Source organism: Rhinichthys klamathensis, unplaced genomic scaffold (genome assembly GCF_029890125.1).
Source record: "Rhinichthys klamathensis goyatoka isolate OS25496 unplaced genomic scaffold, OSU_Roscu_1.1 h1tg000051l_1, whole genome shotgun sequence".
NCBI lineage: Eukaryota > Metazoa > Chordata > Actinopteri > Cypriniformes > Leuciscidae > Rhinichthys > Rhinichthys klamathensis.
In genome coordinates this window covers 394,762-412,725 of record NW_026606597.1, presented here as the reverse complement: position 1 = coordinate 412,725, position 17,964 = coordinate 394,762, and the positions used below count along the sequence as shown (strand labels likewise).

General features: G+C 36.7%; 2 protein-coding genes across 3 annotated transcripts in view; one reads left to right on the top strand and one right to left on the bottom strand.

Annotated features, from left to right (window-relative positions):
• The first annotated feature begins 190 nt into the window (after positions 1-190).
• LOC130082996 (intelectin-like) lies at positions 191-2,882 on the top strand. The gene is made up of 7 exons (XM_056247952.1): positions 191-328; positions 488-640; positions 726-973; positions 1,579-1,737; positions 1,821-1,941; positions 2,151-2,254; positions 2,471-2,882. Exons 1-7 carry the CDS (start codon positions 268-270, stop codon positions 2,621-2,623), a joined length of 999 nt encoding a protein of 332 aa, XP_056103927.1. The 5' UTR covers positions 191-267; the 3' UTR covers positions 2,624-2,882.
• Positions 2,883-7,668: 4,786 nt separating this feature from the next.
• itga11a (integrin, alpha 11a) overlaps positions 7,669-17,964 on the bottom strand; it is a 63,942-nt gene continuing 53,646 nt past the window's right edge. The window contains exons 22-30 of one of the 2 annotated variants that reach the window (XM_056247938.1): positions 13,649-13,725; positions 13,165-13,248; positions 12,986-13,076; positions 12,776-12,889; positions 11,404-11,487; positions 10,845-10,955; positions 9,854-9,949; positions 9,077-9,190; positions 7,669-8,777 (exon numbers count right to left, since the gene is read on the bottom strand). In XM_056247938.1, coding sequence (XP_056103913.1) covers positions 8,763-8,777; positions 9,077-9,190; positions 9,854-9,949; positions 10,845-10,955; positions 11,404-11,487; positions 12,776-12,889; positions 12,986-13,076; positions 13,165-13,248; positions 13,649-13,725 — 786 coding nt within the window. In that variant the 3' untranslated portion in view covers positions 7,669-8,762. Of the gene's footprint in view, positions 8,795-9,076; positions 9,191-9,853; positions 9,950-10,844; positions 10,956-11,403; positions 11,488-12,775; positions 12,890-12,985; positions 13,077-13,164; positions 13,249-13,648; positions 13,726-17,964 lie in introns of both variants that reach the window. The other variant, XM_056247937.1, reaches the window with a different exon arrangement.

Below are 17,964 nucleotides of genomic sequence, written 5' to 3'. Positions count from 1 at the left end.
TGGTAAGTTAATGTGCTGTCTTTTTCAGATAATAGGCTACAAACAAATGACAGAGTATTATGATTTGATAATTTATTGAATGTAATGAATTGATTGAAGAAAAATGTGCTGAATGTGTGAAATCGATTTGTCAACATCAGTTTGCTTTTAGTAAACATTCACATAAAAACACCACAATTTCAGGTTTGCAAATTTTCAGAGTGTGGTTTCAATTTTAATTATGAAGAACCTTTCTCCTTTTGTTTGCAGACTGTCTTTCTTATAAAAATGTTTTTAGGGATCCTTCTCAGTCTCTCACTGAGTTTATGGTTCTGTGATGCTAAATCAAGTAAGTGTAATTATCTGATTTGATTGAAACTCATTTCTATTAAGAATGTCATTATATATATATTTTTTTATCACAATATATATCACCATGTGACACATTTTCTGACTCACTTGCATTACAGCAAAACCAGCGTTTACTCTTTTTGTGATCTTTCTACAGTGGGAGCTATGTATGTAATACAAGAAACAGAAGCACCATGTATTAATATCAGTGATACCAAAAGCAACCATGCGCTTGAAAAACTTCTCGACAGAATTAAATACGTTGCTCGAAGCTGCAAAGAAATTCTTGACAAATATCATGTTTATGAGGGTATGGTTTTTTTTTTTTTTTTTTTTTTTTTTTTTGTCTTAAGGAATAACTCAATTTAGCTGACTCAATGCTTCTGTTCACTCAGATGGCCTGTACTATCTGATCTCATCAAGAGGGGTCCTTTACCAGACGTTCTGTGATATGACCACTGCGGGCGGCGGCTGGACGCTGGTGGCCAGTGTTCATGAAAACAACATGTATGGAAAGTGTACTGTTGGTGACCGCTGGTCTAGTGAGCAGGGCAGCAACGCAAACCGGCCTGATGGTGAAGGGACATGGGCGAACAGAGTCACATTTGGAACCGCAGAGGCTGCTACAAGTGATGATTATAAGGTACTTTATTATTACATTTTACAACCCTGGTTTAAGGGAAGCAATATAAAGGACACAAAGTCCATGGACTGACAATCAAAATATGTTTATCTAGAATCTAAAACAGAATCTGACACAGTCCTTTCTGTCACTAAAAAAAGACAATCAATATTGAGTAATATGAGAGATATAATCAATTTGACTGCACTGACACTATCGAATGAGAGCAAAACTTGAACTGAATATGAGCTTGATTATATTGTCTTTTGTATCTGCTTTATATCTGTGGGTGGTGATTTCATAGCTGACAAACTTGTGTTGATCTGATTAAATCAACATTGAACTGAATTGAGCTGGATAATGACACTGTCTTCCATAGAGCTGCTTTATGGCTGAATCAAATTTGTTTCATGACTGATGAACTTTGCAACATTCACACTTATGTTGAACTGTATTGAATCAACATAAATTGAGCTGAATAATTACTTTATTGTTGAGCTGCATTATTGCTGAAACCAAAGTCGTTTCATTAATTCAGTTTTGCAACAGTATCATTATTTTCCTTTTTATTACTGTGAAGCTGATTTGATAAAATCTATATAAATAAATATGATTTGATTTGACAGAATCCTGGATACTTTGACATTGCGGCACAGGATGTGTCTGTGTGGCATGTTCCTAATAATATGGCGTTTGAACACTGGACCACTGCCTCCATCCTGAGATACCACACTGAAAATCGCTTCTTAACTCTATATGGAGGAAACCTTTTCAATTTATTTAAGGTCAGATACACTTTAATGCCAGTTTTGAGTTTTAAACATTCCCAGAAATATAAGTGGGCAAACTTTTATCTTAATTTCCGCAGAAATTTCCTGTGAGGTTTGGAGTCGGGACATGCAACATTGATAATGGACCTGCTATTCCAATAGTGTATGATACTGGAAGTAAGGATTCTACCAAAAAACTGTATGGACCTAATTCAAGAGGTACAGCAATACTTCTTGAGCTAATATTTTTTCAGATATTTTAAATAAAGTATAGCTACATCAACTGACTGTCATAAAATCTGTGTGTTATTCAGTGATGGTGTATTCTTTTTGCAAAGCATCATCAATGTTGAGATCTAATCACATGTCATGTGTGCATGGACCTTTCATGGCAGATCATCAATTATATATTCTGTGCTTTTTTTCAGCAATATTTGATCCTGGATTCATCACATTCAGAGTCTTCAATACTGAAAAGGCAGCCATGGCTCTTTGTTCGGGCGTTAAACCAACCGGCTGTCAGACTGAACATGTGAGTTAAACAAATAATGGATTATTTACAATTGTGTTTATGAACAGCATTTGATCACCACATGCAGTTATTCATGCTTCATTGTATAAAATATAGGAAATCCATTTATAGTATGGTAATACAATTTCAACAGAAAAAAAAATTAACTGCACCAATGTTATATGAAGAAATGCATATGTATGTTGTTTTGTTATTAATTCACTCATATTTTTGCAGTTCTGTATTGGTGGAGGTGGACACTTTCCTGAAGGGGTCCCTAGACAGTGTGGAGACTTTACAGGTCTCGACTGGGATGGCTATGGTACTCTTAGAGAATGGAGTGCTTCCAGAGAGATAACTGAAGCAGCTGTACTTCTTTTTTATCGCTGACACTCTAAAACTAAAACGACCTGCTTCTTTTTCTTCTCTTTTGAGATATATCACATTTATTAACATCTGATTGTTATATGCACAATTCTTTTTTTAAAGATATATTATATTGGTCTGTGATCTAATAATAAGTTACATTTGTTCTGTTGAAACTTTAGGTAAACGTGTTTATGTGTTTGTAACTAATAATAATAATAAAAAAAAATGTCATTAATGAGCAGCTTCTGCTAGTTTTAAAATCCATATCCAGTACTGTATACTTTAAAACTCTCAGTGTTCATGTTTCTTTTTACAACTGTTCAAAAGTGAAAAAAAAAAAGAAAAAAAAATCCGGTGGATTTCCACCAACTGAAACATTTACAAAACATTCACATTTGTTCATACACAAAACACACATAGCAATTACTGTAAGATCTATTGAAACATTCATCATCTCATGTCACACTCATTCTTTTGCCAAATTCTTTATTTAGAGATTATTTCGGACAATAATAGAAGAGTAAAAATGGCAGGGACCGTTTACAAAATAAAAAATAAATAAAAAATATCTAAACACAACAAAACCTCAACAGACAAAATATATTTTACAATAATGTAAGTAATATTTCAAAATATAGTAATTTATTCAAAGACATTACTAAACACACACACACACACACACACACAACATTAGGTTGAAGCTTGAAGTCTCAGTGATCACTAAATCAGAGAAACAAACGTGAGAATTGTATTTGAAACTATACAAATGAAATTTAAGAAAATATTGTGAAAAATTGAAGTGAACTAAGCAGATGATACCATTTAGTCTATTTATGTTTTCGAAATAAACTTAGAAGTGAAGGTAAACAAGCTGAGTGTTCACGAATGCCATCAGAATGACAAGTTCTTGTGTCATTGTTCACAAACAAGGTAGTCAAAATGCTTAACCACGTTGTTGTCAATATAACAGTAGCCTACTCTGTCAGTATTTCCAGATTTAACCCAGATAGCAAGCAATCATTGAAACTGTAGCGTCTGGACCAATCAGACAATTATTCATTATATTTAATGCAGCAAACCCACTCTCCCAACAAACTATTTTATAGAGTTATGTGAACAGTCACCTGAAAGGCAGATAGGGCCTCTGGTTACCATGGCAGGTAAAAAAAAACATGACTTAAAAAATGTGTTATTTGCCTGTTTTCACCAATAAAAGAGTGGTAGGCTGTACCATGTCAATGACCTATCCATTTGATTCCTGGTGTCAGAATTATTTGAAAAAGTGGGTTCATTTGTCTTTGTATGTTGTGGTACAAACGAACCCGAACAAACCCCATGGGCCATTAGTTGACCCTAGCAACATCAAAAATTCTTAACTAGACACCATTAGGGTCCCAAAAAACAGGTTACAAAAAACGGGTACATGGGAATCTATTTCTCCTGCTAGCTAGACTAATCTGATGTACCAAGATAATGTTGAAAAAAAAAACATTAATATTTCAACTACACTTCCATGTTATGTCAACAAATTCCTGACCATTTCAAAGTTTGGGGTAAACCTTTTAAAATATAAATGACACCTTTCCAGCAGTTGAGTCAATTTGTTTTATTTAACAGTTTAACACAATCAATGACAAATAGATATAAAATATTCTTTAAAAAAGAAAAGTGGGACAAAAAAAAGACAAATTACAACCTTTAAACATAAAATTAGTTTCAAAAGTCTGACGTCATTATAACTACAAGTGGTCCAACGGTTCAGGGGTCTCATTTATAAAACTGTGCGTAGGATCCTAACTAAAAGTGTACGTGCGCCCAAAAGCCAAAAATAGCGTACGCCAAAAAATATTCAGACTTATAAAACCGTGCGTATGCCAGAACCTGTACAAAAGTCCCAGTCAGCTGAAGATTGTGCGCACATGCGTCTCCACCCCGAAATAACCATATAAGCTTACAACACCTAGTTTAAATGCATATCCTCACCTGCATATAATTTGCACATGCATATTCATCCACATGATACCATGTTTAACAGAAATGAGGAAAATATGAGATACGGATGTGGGTCACATTAAATTGCTAAAAAATTATTTAGTAGCCTATCCTTGCCTTGTTTTTGAATAAATAAATCAAATAGTATAAAATACATTTTAGAGAAAGCTTTTCCTCAATCTTTTCAACTGGCCAAATAGTATTTTTAATTGAATTATATTTTTAATGGAAACAGATAGGCCTTATTGTGCATTATTTGCACGAAAATATTTTCTCAGACCACTTGCCATTATCATGGTAAGAAATCCTCACTGTAGTTGAAGCATTAAACACAGCATATATTATATTATATATTTCTTTAAATTGTGTAGGCCTACTTACATTATCCTAAATGTTTCCAAGAATTTGTAAATTCAGAGAAATTCACAATTTGAAATAGTGCCCCGTCCCATGACACTTGTCGCCTGCCAATGACGTAATATCCACGTTATCCCTGGTTTCCACTTGTACTGCCATAGTAACCATGGCAACAGACGTGGGCAACTGCGTAGCATTTAGCGGCACCCTGTTGTTGTTTCGTTCAAACATTATGGACCATGGCAAGCAGACTTTGGGACAAAACAAGAAATAAAACGAGAATCAATATCGTTTTCGAGATGCCGAGAGGTTCGCGACAAACTTCGACTTGACAGAGACGCCGCTCTTGCATGTGCTTTATGAGACAGGTGAGCAAATGTACATAAAACGAATCTATGTTATATAGCTCAACATGATGAAATGTTAGAATATGATAAGTATGTTATTCTAATGTTGATCGAGCTTTCTGCTAGTCTCATACAGCCAACAAACTAACACATAAAATAACAATATAACTTTCAACTCACTCAAATGCAGTTTAGTATGATAATGTAAAGTTGGACCATGTGAAACAGCGCTGCGTTACCTCACAAGTTTCATTCGTCTAATAAACTGACCTGTGTGAGTAGTAATAAAGCACTTGCGGCTAGTTCGGTATAATTAAATGTCCTTATTCCTTTATATCCGTGGGACTCGCTTGGCGCTGATATCTGTCTCTCATTAGCAATCGTGCCATGGTTCATACCACAGTCATGTTAAAAACATCAATGTATTCACTCATCCATAAACATTAGATCCATCAGCATGACGACAAGATCCATAATTCCGCTTATGCGTCATCAAACTACGCCTTCGTTATTGTAAGAGGTTAGCGACCCTTAGCGGCAAAAAAATTACATATTGTAGCTTTAATTAACGTCTGACTGTTACATGCACAATTATGTATTTCTTTACAACATATATCCTTTAAATTGTTCTGTAATCTAAGAATTAGTGAAGTTTGTTCAGTGGGAATTTTAGGTATTCATTTAATGAGCAGTTTCTGCTTGTTTTTAAATCCATATCTATTACTGTATACTTTAACACTCTCAGTGTTCATGTGTTGTTGTTATTATATATATATATATATATATATATATAGTGGAATCCACAGGAATCCAGTGGATTTGCTCCAATTGAAACATTCTTTTATAAACTCTCATGCTTTTTCCAAATTCTTTATTTTTATATTCGTTATATTATCTTGGACATATATATATATATATATATATATACACACACTCACCTAAAGGATTATTAGGAACACCTGTTCAATTTCTCATTAATGCAATTATCTAATCAACCAATCACATGGCAGTTGCTTCAATGCATTTAGGGGTGTGGTCCTGGTCAAGACAATCTCCTGAACTCCAAACTGAATGTCAGAATGGGAAAGAAAGGTGATTCAAGCCATTTTGAGCGTGGCATGGTTGTTGGTGCCAGACGGGCCGGTCTGAGTATTTCACAATCTGCTCAGTTACTGGGATTTTCACGCACAACCATTTCTAGGGTTTACAAAGAATGGTGTGAAAAGGGGAAAACATCCAGTATGCGGCAGTCCTGTGGGCGAAAATGCCTTGTTGATGCTAGAGGTCAGAGGAGAATGGGCCGACTGATTCAAGCTGATAGAAGAGCAACTTTGACTGAAATAACCACTCGTTACAACCGAGGTATGCAGCAAAGCATTTGTGAAGCCACAACACGCACAACCTTGAGGCGGATGGGCTACAACAGCAGAAGACCCCACCAGGTACCACTCATCTCCACTACAAATAGGAAAAAGAGGCTACAATTTGCAAGAGCTCACCAAAATTGGACAGTTGAAGACTGGAAAAATGTTGCCTGGTCTGATGAGTCTCGATTTCTGTTGAGACATTTAGATGTTAGAGTCAGAATTTGGCGTAAACAGAATGAGAACATGGATCCATCATGCCTTGTTACCACTGTGCAGGCTGGTGGTGGTGGTGTAATGGTGTGGGGGATGTTTTCTTGGCACACTTTAGGCCCCTTAGTGCCAATTGGGCATCGTTTAAATGCCACGGCCTACCTGAGCATTGTTTCTGACCATGTCCATCCCTTTATGGCCACCATGTACCCATCCTCTGATGGCTACTTCCAGCAGGATAATGCACCATGTCACAAAGCTCGAATCATTTCAAATTGGTTTCTTGAACTGGACAATGAGTTCACTGTACTAAAATGGCCCCCACAGTCACCAGATCTCAACCCAATAGAGCATCTTTGGGATGTGGTGGAACGGGAGCTTCGTGCCCTGGATGTGCATCCCACAAATCTCCATCAACTGCAAGATGCTATCCTATCAATATGGGCCAACATTTCTAAAGAATGCTTTCAGCAACTTGTTGAATCAATGCCACAGTTCTGAAGGCGAAAGGGGGTCAAACACAGTATTAGTATGGTGTTTCTAATAATCCTTTAGGTGAGTGTATATACATATATACATACATATACACACACACACACACACACACACACACACACACACATACATACATATATATATATACACACACACACAAGCATCGAAGAATAGAGGTCCCTGACTAAAATACATCTGCAACACTCAACAACTTTCAACGTTATGGAAGTTGATCATTTGATCAATATTCTTAATGTTTGAAATGAATAAGTCATGAGTCTGGCTGACGTACTGTATAGGAAGCATACCCTTTCTCAAAGGCTACTTGTTGAGGTGTGAAGCATATCATGGAAGCTAAACTAGGGCTGATGTCTTGCAAGAGATATATTGTGATGCCACAATCTTTATGAAAGCACACATTTTGAAATTTGTTTTACAAAGATAAACTGTATTTACAAAATTCAAGTTTGTATCACTACAATATAAAAAAAGTGCATCAATGTTGTAAAAAAGTAAAATAGTAAATGTCCACCTCTATTGTTATTTGAGATTGAACAATGAGCATATAGTAAACAAAATGTAGATGTATAATTATTTAGGGTATTAGAGAGGATAGTTTATAAAAATGTAATACGGTACATAACACAGTTCATTTTCTATTCAATAAATTACAACCAAAAAAAAAAAAAAAAAAAAAAAAACAGAGCTACAAACTCCAGTGCCTAATATTATATTACATATAATAACAATGGCCATTGCAATAAAGTGAGCCAACTTTTGCACTTTTTTCCACCAAGATGTCCCTTTTTTCTAGATGTCAAAGAAGAAGCACCAGAAAACATGGCTGTTTTATAGAGTTACAGCACTTTGAGGTTTCTTTTGTATATTCTCTTGTCTCTTGTAAGACACTGGATTTGGCCAAGGATCAAATGTATGGACTGCGATTCCAAAGTCCCTGTGAAAAAGTTATTTTCCTTTGAATTCATGTCAAAAGTCAAGCTTTTCACTCGACTGCATCTTCCAAAAGTCTCTCTTTTGAATATGTCTCTCAGAACAACATCCTTGTGAACATCATGTCATCTGAGGTGTTTGATCTGGAGTGAGAAGAGAGATGGAGACCCATCAATAGGGTCGGCTCAGTAAGCAGTGCAGGCATGATGAGGATAATTGCAGTGTTTTTCATGGTTGAACAACAGGTCGTCCAGTGCGCAGAGCATATCCCTCTGCTTTATTCATTGCCTCAAGTTCTGTTTTTCTCTCTTTCTCTCAGTTTCAGAGACGTCTAATGTTGCTGTTGGTTGGTCCCTGAGATGTAGGCCTGTCTGAACCCTCTTGAGAAGCCTGCGTTATCGCTCTTCCACCATCTTGCCATTAGCCTCATTCTCAGCTTCCTCACGCCTTTTTTGCCTTTGAAAAAACCCCAACTAGTTGAGTAAAAAAAGAAAGAAAAAAAAAAATACAAAAAATAAAATAAAATAAGAAAGATATTCAAGATTCACTAATCAAATAATCTATTAGAATCTATTAGAATTGTGGCTCACCAAACATACAAGACAGATAAACATACAGACAACATCTCAAACTATCCTATCTTTCTATGCATACATGTATGTATGTATCTATCTATCTAGTATGTATGTACTTTATGTATCTGTATTCCAGTCAGTCTGTGTGTGCTTACAGTATATATGTATAGGACACATTACCTTCCAAAGTGCCAGAATGAGGAGAGAGAGGAGTAACAGGCCTCCAAGTGTGCTGCCAATGATAATCCAGATGGGAACACGGTAATCCTCCTCTTTCCTAATCTCCAGGATTATCTGAGAAAACACACATAGAAAAGAAGAAAACTATAAAACACTATACTGCTTTATCAGAGATGCCTCACATTGCAATTATGATATAACTGCTTATTATTTGACTGCTGGTAACCTCATAGCTTTCCCTTTGTATATCTTGCCACTGACACATTATCAAATGCTTCATCTGCTGCAGCTGAGATCAGATTTGCTGATGTTAGAATGTATGTCTATTTCCTGTCCTGCCTATAGATGGCAGCACCACACAGTAATAAAGAAAAGAACAGAACTCAAGTGTGCTGCTGGTCCTTTCGGTCCCTTTGGCTCCAGGTTCTTTAACTGTGGTGAAACAACTCTCACAGTAGCTCACCAAAGGACACACTGATGTGTAAAGAGAAGGTTCTGGCATGAGAGAACCAGCGAGCCTAATTGCGTAAAGTCAAATATTCAGTAATGTTAACATTGTTAACTCTTTCTGACAGATGAATGAAAACACATCGTTTGTCTATGTTTTTCTCCCTCAATATTGCCAAGGATGGAAAAGACAAAAGCAACCTCTCAAACTAACCACGTCTTCGAGTATTCGGTCATGGATTTATATTGACCTATTCTAAACATGTTGTCCTGCAATGTTTCTGTAACGTGGCTTTCTGTAAATGCTGATGTGTACATAGGGTGACTCACATGTCTGACCGGCCTCTCTTCAGGCAGAAACATGGGGCTGGAAGGGTTCAGCTCCACTGAGGCTGTCGTCACCAGCTCAAGGGTTTTGAACTTCAGCTGCCGTGACAAGAAAAACAGTTTTCAGTTTCTCTGACAGATACTTACTCCAGTGTGTGAGAAAGTGTGAGAAAGTGAGAGAGGACCAGCACGAGAAGTGAGAGGCTAGAGAGGTGGTAGCCACATTTGTCATAAATTGTCTGAATTTCATTGCATTAAAAATATCAAATCAACTGGAATCGACAAACAAAGGATGCTAGAGCTTTTCTCAGAGCTAACAATTTTTCTGAACAAACTGATCTCAAGGTGATTTTTCGTGCATTTGTTAGTTGTTGACCAGATTTACACTACCGTTCAAAAGTTTGGGGTCGGTACGATTTTAAATACTTTTAAAAGAATTCTCTTCTGCTAACCATGGCTGCGCTTATTTGATTAAAAATACAACAAAAATCAGTTATAGTATTAAATATTATTCCAGTGTAAATCAGCTGTTTTCTGTGTGAATATATAGTAAAGTGTAATTTATTCCTGTGATCAAAGCTGAATTTTCAGCATCACCAGTGTCAGTGTCTTCAGTGTCAAATGATCCTTCACAAATCAGTATAATATGAGGATTTGATGCTCAAGAAACATTTATTATTATTATCAATGTTGAAACAGTTGTTGGTCTGTCAGTTGTACAGTTTTTTTTTTTTTTTTGGATTCTTTGATGAATAGGAAGTTCAAAAGAACAGCATTTGTTTGAAATAGAATCTTTTGTAAAATTATAAATGTCTTTACTGTCCTTGATTAATAAAAGTATTGATTTCTTTCCTCCAAAAAATAAAAATAAAATTCTCACTGACCCCAAACTTTTGAACGGTAGTGCAGTTACAGTATGTCTCTAATTACTGCTCTAGTCACAGTTTTGCATTGGTTTTGGGAGATCCTCGGAGATCCTCAGATTGCTACTCACCGCATGCAGTGCATCAGTACGAAGGGATCCGCCGATTTTCACGCTGACGTCTCTGTAGGAAGGCAGGTTGACGGTACACTGTACTGGCACTACCAGGGTGTTGGAGTAGTTCTGTGCAAAGGAACAAGAAACATTTATCTCACAAACAGACAATCTTACTGATGAAACCCAGCTGCTTGTGGTGGAAATCTGACATGCGTTAGAGTTGCATTACAAAACTCCCCACCTCAGACATATGAGAATCTTCAAAAACAATAACATTTCTAGAACTGATTGAAGATGAACCACATTTACCAATAATAAGCTTGATTTATGGCACAATTTATTAAACTCAAGTGGCTTTATTCAGAGAGTATAAACCAACTATTTTACAGAGAAGTGCTTTACTGCTGTGCATTAAATCAGCACATCTCATATCTGAAAGCCCCTAAATCAGGCAAACTTTAAAACGGCACAAACCAGACTTTTATAAAGTGTTAAAGTGCTAGCCTGAATGTGGCGCAAGCTTTGTCTGTGATAACAGGCAGACACTAATAAGCCTGTGCAGAAAGGGTCTTACCAGTCGTGATGTTCGTGAGAGGTCCTCTGGAGAGGCTCGACTGTGTGCCACATGCTGAGGGGGAATACAATGACTTCCACCTACCTGATGGAAAAATGACACAAATCACTATTAATATCATTCCTGTAGCTCTAACAGTAGAACATGGCACTAGCAGCACACACGTCATGGGTTTGATTCCCAGGGAATGCATGACCTGAAAATAGTATAGGCTACCTTGATTGTTATGTAGATCACTTTGAATAAAAGACTTAAAGTGCACCATTTATGCTGTTTTAAAGGTTCCTAATTTTGCTTTGAATGTCTCCTGCAATAGGCCTACATGCATCCAAGGTCAAAAACACATTAATTGTCTCATAATATACATTGCACATCATCTAATTTCTCAAAGATTCTGAAAACTGTTTGTTCGAAGATTCAGTCTCTTTAAACCCCACCTTTCCATGACCCTACTCTGCTCTGATTGGTCAGATGAGTCTGTCTGTCATGACTGGTCTACCGCTTACAGCACGTGTCAAAAACGAAACGCCTATTATTATACCTAAATTTCAGCTCCGGAGGCCTACTCAGCACTTGATACACAGTGATACGAACGATAGCATCGGTTTTTCTGTATCAATTCCAGTGCAAGTCCTCATTCTTTTGAAGTGCATCAAAGTGGATTCGCAGCACTGAAAACAGCGTCTTCTCGACATGTCACCAACACGAACCAAACTCTTCCAGGCCTCAGCTACAACAACAGTTTGAGGGCAGGTCAAAGTAGACGTTGTTCACCGGCAGCCAATGAAGACCATAGTATTGTAATATTGCAAATGTATTACATTGGTATGTAATAAGAAGTAAGACTGGAATTGCTGATAAAATTCTGAATTGATTCTTTCTTTTAGAAGACGATAACTTTGTCATGCACTTTGATCTTTAAAATTTTGCAGACCCTTTTCATTTACAAACAGCTATATTATACACTGCATGAAAAGTAACATTTGAAAAAGCATAATGGTAGAACTTTAAGACTTAAAAGACTTAAGGCTTGAAAACACTTTGTGACTTTTTAAATCTATAACAGATTTTAGTATACTAGGCATACACTTGCCAACTTTGTAAATGGTTACAGAGGACAAACTGGTCATCAATAACATATCCTCCAACTGGATTGAATTGTATTCTGAAGCTAAAAAATAATTTGCCCATAATACATGATGTGATTGTCTGTGAACTCAAATCAGCAGACTGGATCTCACCTTTGGCAACTAACATCAACTTATCCAGACTGTAAATAGATACAAAAATGGATCGAAAGGGCAAAACATTTTTGAAAATCTAAATGTATAACCAGTAGAGTAAAACTATAGTCTAGTTGTGTCCTCCTCACCTGGTCAATATGGAAATCTCTGATCTTCAGGAGTTGATTGCCATTTTTCGTGACCTCAGGGATTGCAATGTACAGTTGCAAGTCTTGGACTGGGAAATAACCAAGGTTCTTGATCTGTGATGCATAGAAGAAACATGTTTGGTTTTTTGAAACATCAGTTTTTGGGGTCCTGCTCTCTTTAGAAACAGATAGCTAAGAAGTGGACCTAACCTGAAAGGTAAAGTTGAATGGAGGGTTGAAATCACCCGGTTCTTCTAGAGAGAGATCAGGTTTAAGCTCATATCGGGTTGGGTAAAACTCCCTGCAAGAATGAAAATATATTGTAACTATTCTAATTCCCATAACCACACATGTTGATTAGAGCGTTTAAACAAACACATCTATCTCACCTTGTGAAAAGCAGATCAGCTTCATATTTTAGAGTGTAGAAAATGTCATTGATGTTATCGTGTAGGACAACTTCCTCACCCTCACTGCAGAAACAGAAGAACAAACATGAGAAGAACCCTCCCAGGCAGATACACTCACCCTGTAATTCACTGCGCAGTGACGCTTGGTAGCATTTATGAAAAGTTTAACATTCCAGCTTAGGCATCATCGTTGTCCAGAATACTTTTCATAACATTCCAAACCATCAACTATGCTCTAGATACTTTAACTGCAGTTACCACATCTAGCTGATTTCAATCTGAGTGTGGCCATTTAATAATCAAGTGATCCATTCATATTTTCTTTTTTTGTTTTGTGGTCCACAGGATAAAAGTTATATGATTTTCGAACTACATTTTTTAAAGCAAATAATCTGGCTGAAATAGTGCAGAATCGATTATCTCAGATAGATGTAAGACCGGCTGAATGTTAGCTGTGTCCTACCTGGTAACCTCCAGAATGAGCTGTACGTGATCCAGCAGCAGAGAGTGACTGAATTCAAATTCCAAACGAAATGTTACCTGGGGAGTAAGAGACAGAGAGAGTAATGTTTAATAAAAACAGCCACATGATAGTAACACAAGTGACTGACTAGTGTTAGTAGCTTTTTTAAAATATATTTTCAGACCTACAAAAAAGCAAAACAGTACAAAAAGAAATAACCCACTCAAAGTAACGTTGTTTTGCTGTGTTTCACAGAACTAAGATATGCTGTCTTTTGCTTAAACATACTCGTGTGTCACCTTCGCTTGTTTGTTCATTCGAGTGATTCTATAATTGGAGATACATTTTGCATTTCAAAAAGTAAAGGAAAAAACTGTTCTCTAACAGAAATGATTTCCAGTATCTTATTGAAAACATATTCAATTTTAATAATTAAGTGCTTTCCAAACACAAGTTACTTCCCTTTTCTTTTTAATGAAAAAAAAAAAAGGTTTCTTTATAGTACTGTTTGTCAACTCTGTTACAGACAAAATAGGCAATGGTAACAGAGTAACAGAGTTTGATGGTAATTGCTAGGATGCTAGGAGCTCATGGCACCATAGACAGTTAAATAAATGGACACAGCGACCCCATAGACTTCAACGGAGAAAAGTCAGTTAGAAGCACTCACTTCCTGATGGCTGAGCGTACTGCGCAGGCTCAAACTGAGCTTGACGAGATAGATGTGACGTGAGCAACCTGTCTTACAGTTATACGTCTTCTAGTAGCTGTGCCAAGAGAAATCTGAATCATTCCCTTCCGAATCTTGCAGAGACTGAGAGCGTTAGTAATAGCTGTCCATGAGCTAGCAACAGGATCAACTTTATGACCCTCTATGGGCTTCTCCCTTGACTTTATGCCTCCACGTCCCCCCGATTGCCCGCGAGCTTCTACTTCTGTCTATATGGTAATTTCTCTACTGTGCGACAGAGAGTCATGTGTTATGACGCAATCGTTAGCCTATTTTTACAAAAACTGCTTCTACGGGGCCATAACGTAAGATACAAGGAAATGGAGCCTTTTATACATTGTTGTGTTTCTTTAGAAATAAACAGTGGACAAATGGAGTCTTTAAACGCCTCAGATGTAAAGTTATTCGCTGTCAAAGTGACGCCAAAATGAATGGGAGTCAATGGAATGCTAACAGCAGGTGAAGGCTTGCTAACCAATGGCGGCCCCCATGGTAGCTTCAGTTTCCGGCTGGTGGATTACCCCCTTGCATGGCACTAAAGCTGCAGACCACAGTTTTTCCTCTTTGTCGCCATCTCTGTTCGAAATCTGCAATTGCAGTCATAGCGGAATTATCAACTTTACGTGAGTTGTGCCTCGACACGGCACAGCGCGGATGAACACAATGTTTGAGGAGAGTGTGCAGCTGTCAGTCACCGCGCTGGTGTGGATACTGGCATTCAGAATCACAGATTATTCTTTTTGGAAGTATGACCAACATAATAATTTTCACCGGAAAATGTCATCTGAACAAGTAAGTAACATCCACTTTTGTTCTGGTTCTGACCAACTAAGGAAAAAAAACATTGCAGTAAATCCCACTGATTAAATCACTTATCATATCACGTAAAACCATGCAAATTATACTTTGTTCTCAAATTGTTAATGTTCAACATCAGCATTGCGTGACTACATTTAATGCCCTTCCGATATTTATCCTCGTTTTCGCATGGGTCCGGTTGCAGTCTCTTCTTTTCTGTAGCCACTCCGAAGCCTTTTGCATTTTACAGCGGGTGAATCTGTTGTCACTGGTGATTGTCGTTTGAACCTTTCTGGATCCGCCATCAAATTGATAAGTTTAATTATATCAAGTGCTGTGAGAAAAGAATCTCCACCTCCAACATCCTCACACAATATAGCTTCTAGCCGAGACTCCTTCTTTATGTGTACAGATGTGACGTAATGACGCAAAGACATGCTCGAATTTCCCGTGGAAATCCACCAGTACCACTGGAATTAAAAACATTATTACAAGCTTACTGTTTTGAATCGAGCTAAGGCAAGCAGATAGTTTTGAACACTGGCTGGTTATGTATTTGCTCAAAAATTTATTTTAGATAATTTTAACCCAAAAAAGCAGCTTTAAATCATGATTAAAATACTGTCTTTTACACAACCCACTGTGTGATCAGTGATAAATTCCGTTTTCCTTTTGATATTGGTGGTAACAGTTTTGATGTTTTAACAAATAACTCTTGGTGTAAGAACTTTTTAGATTAAAATATTTTCTCAGAGAGAGCACACTTACCTTTCAGTGCTTCAGATCTTATCAGTGAGGGAAAGTCACATCATTTCCTGAATCTTACATTGTCGGAGATAATTCTGCCAATTTAAAGTCAAAGTATGGTACGGTAACAGAATTGACGCAAGATTTATGGACAAACATCTTTATAAAATAAAATGTACTTTTAAAGAATTTAATCCTGTAGAATTAGGAACATGACTACATGGGGCTTTTATAAATAAAATAAATGAGATATTACCAAAAGAAAAGTAAAATAAAAATATTGATTACACAATGATGCATGATGGAAAAAAAACTAATTCGGACAACAAGAAATCCTTTTTGTCAGCTATATAAGACACCTTTTACAGAAAATGTTATACTGTTATGGCCTGTAACATCTCGACAATGAGTAAAAAATTATTAAAATTATTAAAATATTTAAAAATATAACCATTTGAAAAAAGCAGAAAAAAATAATGACTTTGGACACTAAATGTTCCTGCAATTATAGAATCACCCACTTGCATTATTATTATTATTATTATTATATGCCTGGAATGTCTAAACCCTCTTCTACTGCCTGTTTCAATTGGCTCATGAAGTGTGTCCGAAAAGTGAGATAACAAACTCCCAATATATGTTTTTTTCTTTTGGTTCCCCTTCTAGTGATCACTATAATCCCTTTAGCTTGTCACGTTTGTAATATATTAGTTTGGACTATCATGTTATGAGCTGTCCATGAAAACTGTGTTTGTTTTTTGGGATGGAAGGGATGACATCGAAGGAGTAGAGGAGCTAAATAATAATTAGACATTCGATCTGAATCATCATACAGTAGTAACGAATTGCTTTAGGGGTGTGATCCTTTTGGGTAGAGGTGTGTTTGTTTTGGTGATTTGTGAACACACATGTTTACAAAAAAATTAAAAGTGCTGCAAACGCAAGCTCCTAAATCATTATATTCAGAGGTTATATCCAGAACATTCTACAATGGCGTTTTAAGAAAAAAGGTTATTGAAAGTTTGTTTGGGACTTTATATAATTTACAGCACGCTAAAGTCTAGTTTTTCTTTGATTCATTCTAACTACAGTTACATGCTCAAACAAATGAGTATATCCTTGATTTTGAGTTGCCTTGCCTCCAAAATTCAGATTTAACACCTGATCACATCCAAAAACCTACATTTTAAAATATGAATTTCTGGATATAAAAGAATGACACAAAAAGACCAGACCAGACCAATAACATCCTTTTGTGGGAGAAGGCACTTCATATGGCACTGCTGGCTATTCTCTAACCACCACATGCAGTATTAACTTCCATATCTTGCATATACATCACTTAAAAGTGACAAAACACAGATACAAAAGATATAGACTCTCCCAAAGAAAACTGATCCAGTTCATGAAGCATCTGCTCTAGCCACCACTTATGAGGTGATCCAAGTATTCCTACAGTTAAAAGAATGAATGCTTGTTTTTTTCTGTTATTTGATAATATACTATAGATACTTTAGGTGTTGTTCCAAAACTGCATGACATTCTATCTTCTGTGAAAAATAAAAGGCAATATTTTGAAGAACTGTTCTTGCCGATACAATGAAAATCAGTGTGGTCCAAAAGTCATACAGTCATGAAAGTCATACAGATTTGGAACAACATGAGGGTGAGTAAATTCTGACAGAATTAATTCTGAAAATGTTCATTTTTATGTGAACAATCCCTGTAAAGCACAGACATTGGCTTTTAGTTAGATTCGTGCTTAGAGAAATGGAAGCACTTGGACACAGCTATAACTACGTGGGCAAACTCTTCATTTCCTCTTGGTGAGTAGTGGCACAAAGCAGCATGGAAAATCCTTTTTACATTCTCTCCTCCTGAGTTATCCTCCTTTTATTCCACTTTCGCACTGTTCTGAGCTGAACCAGGCTCCCATGTGGGCCCATAAAATCTCTCTCTGTAGCCACAAGTGTAGCTCCAGTGACCCCCAGACCTCAAGAAAATGTGGACAGGACAGACTTCTGTGGTCCAGGCCATGTGA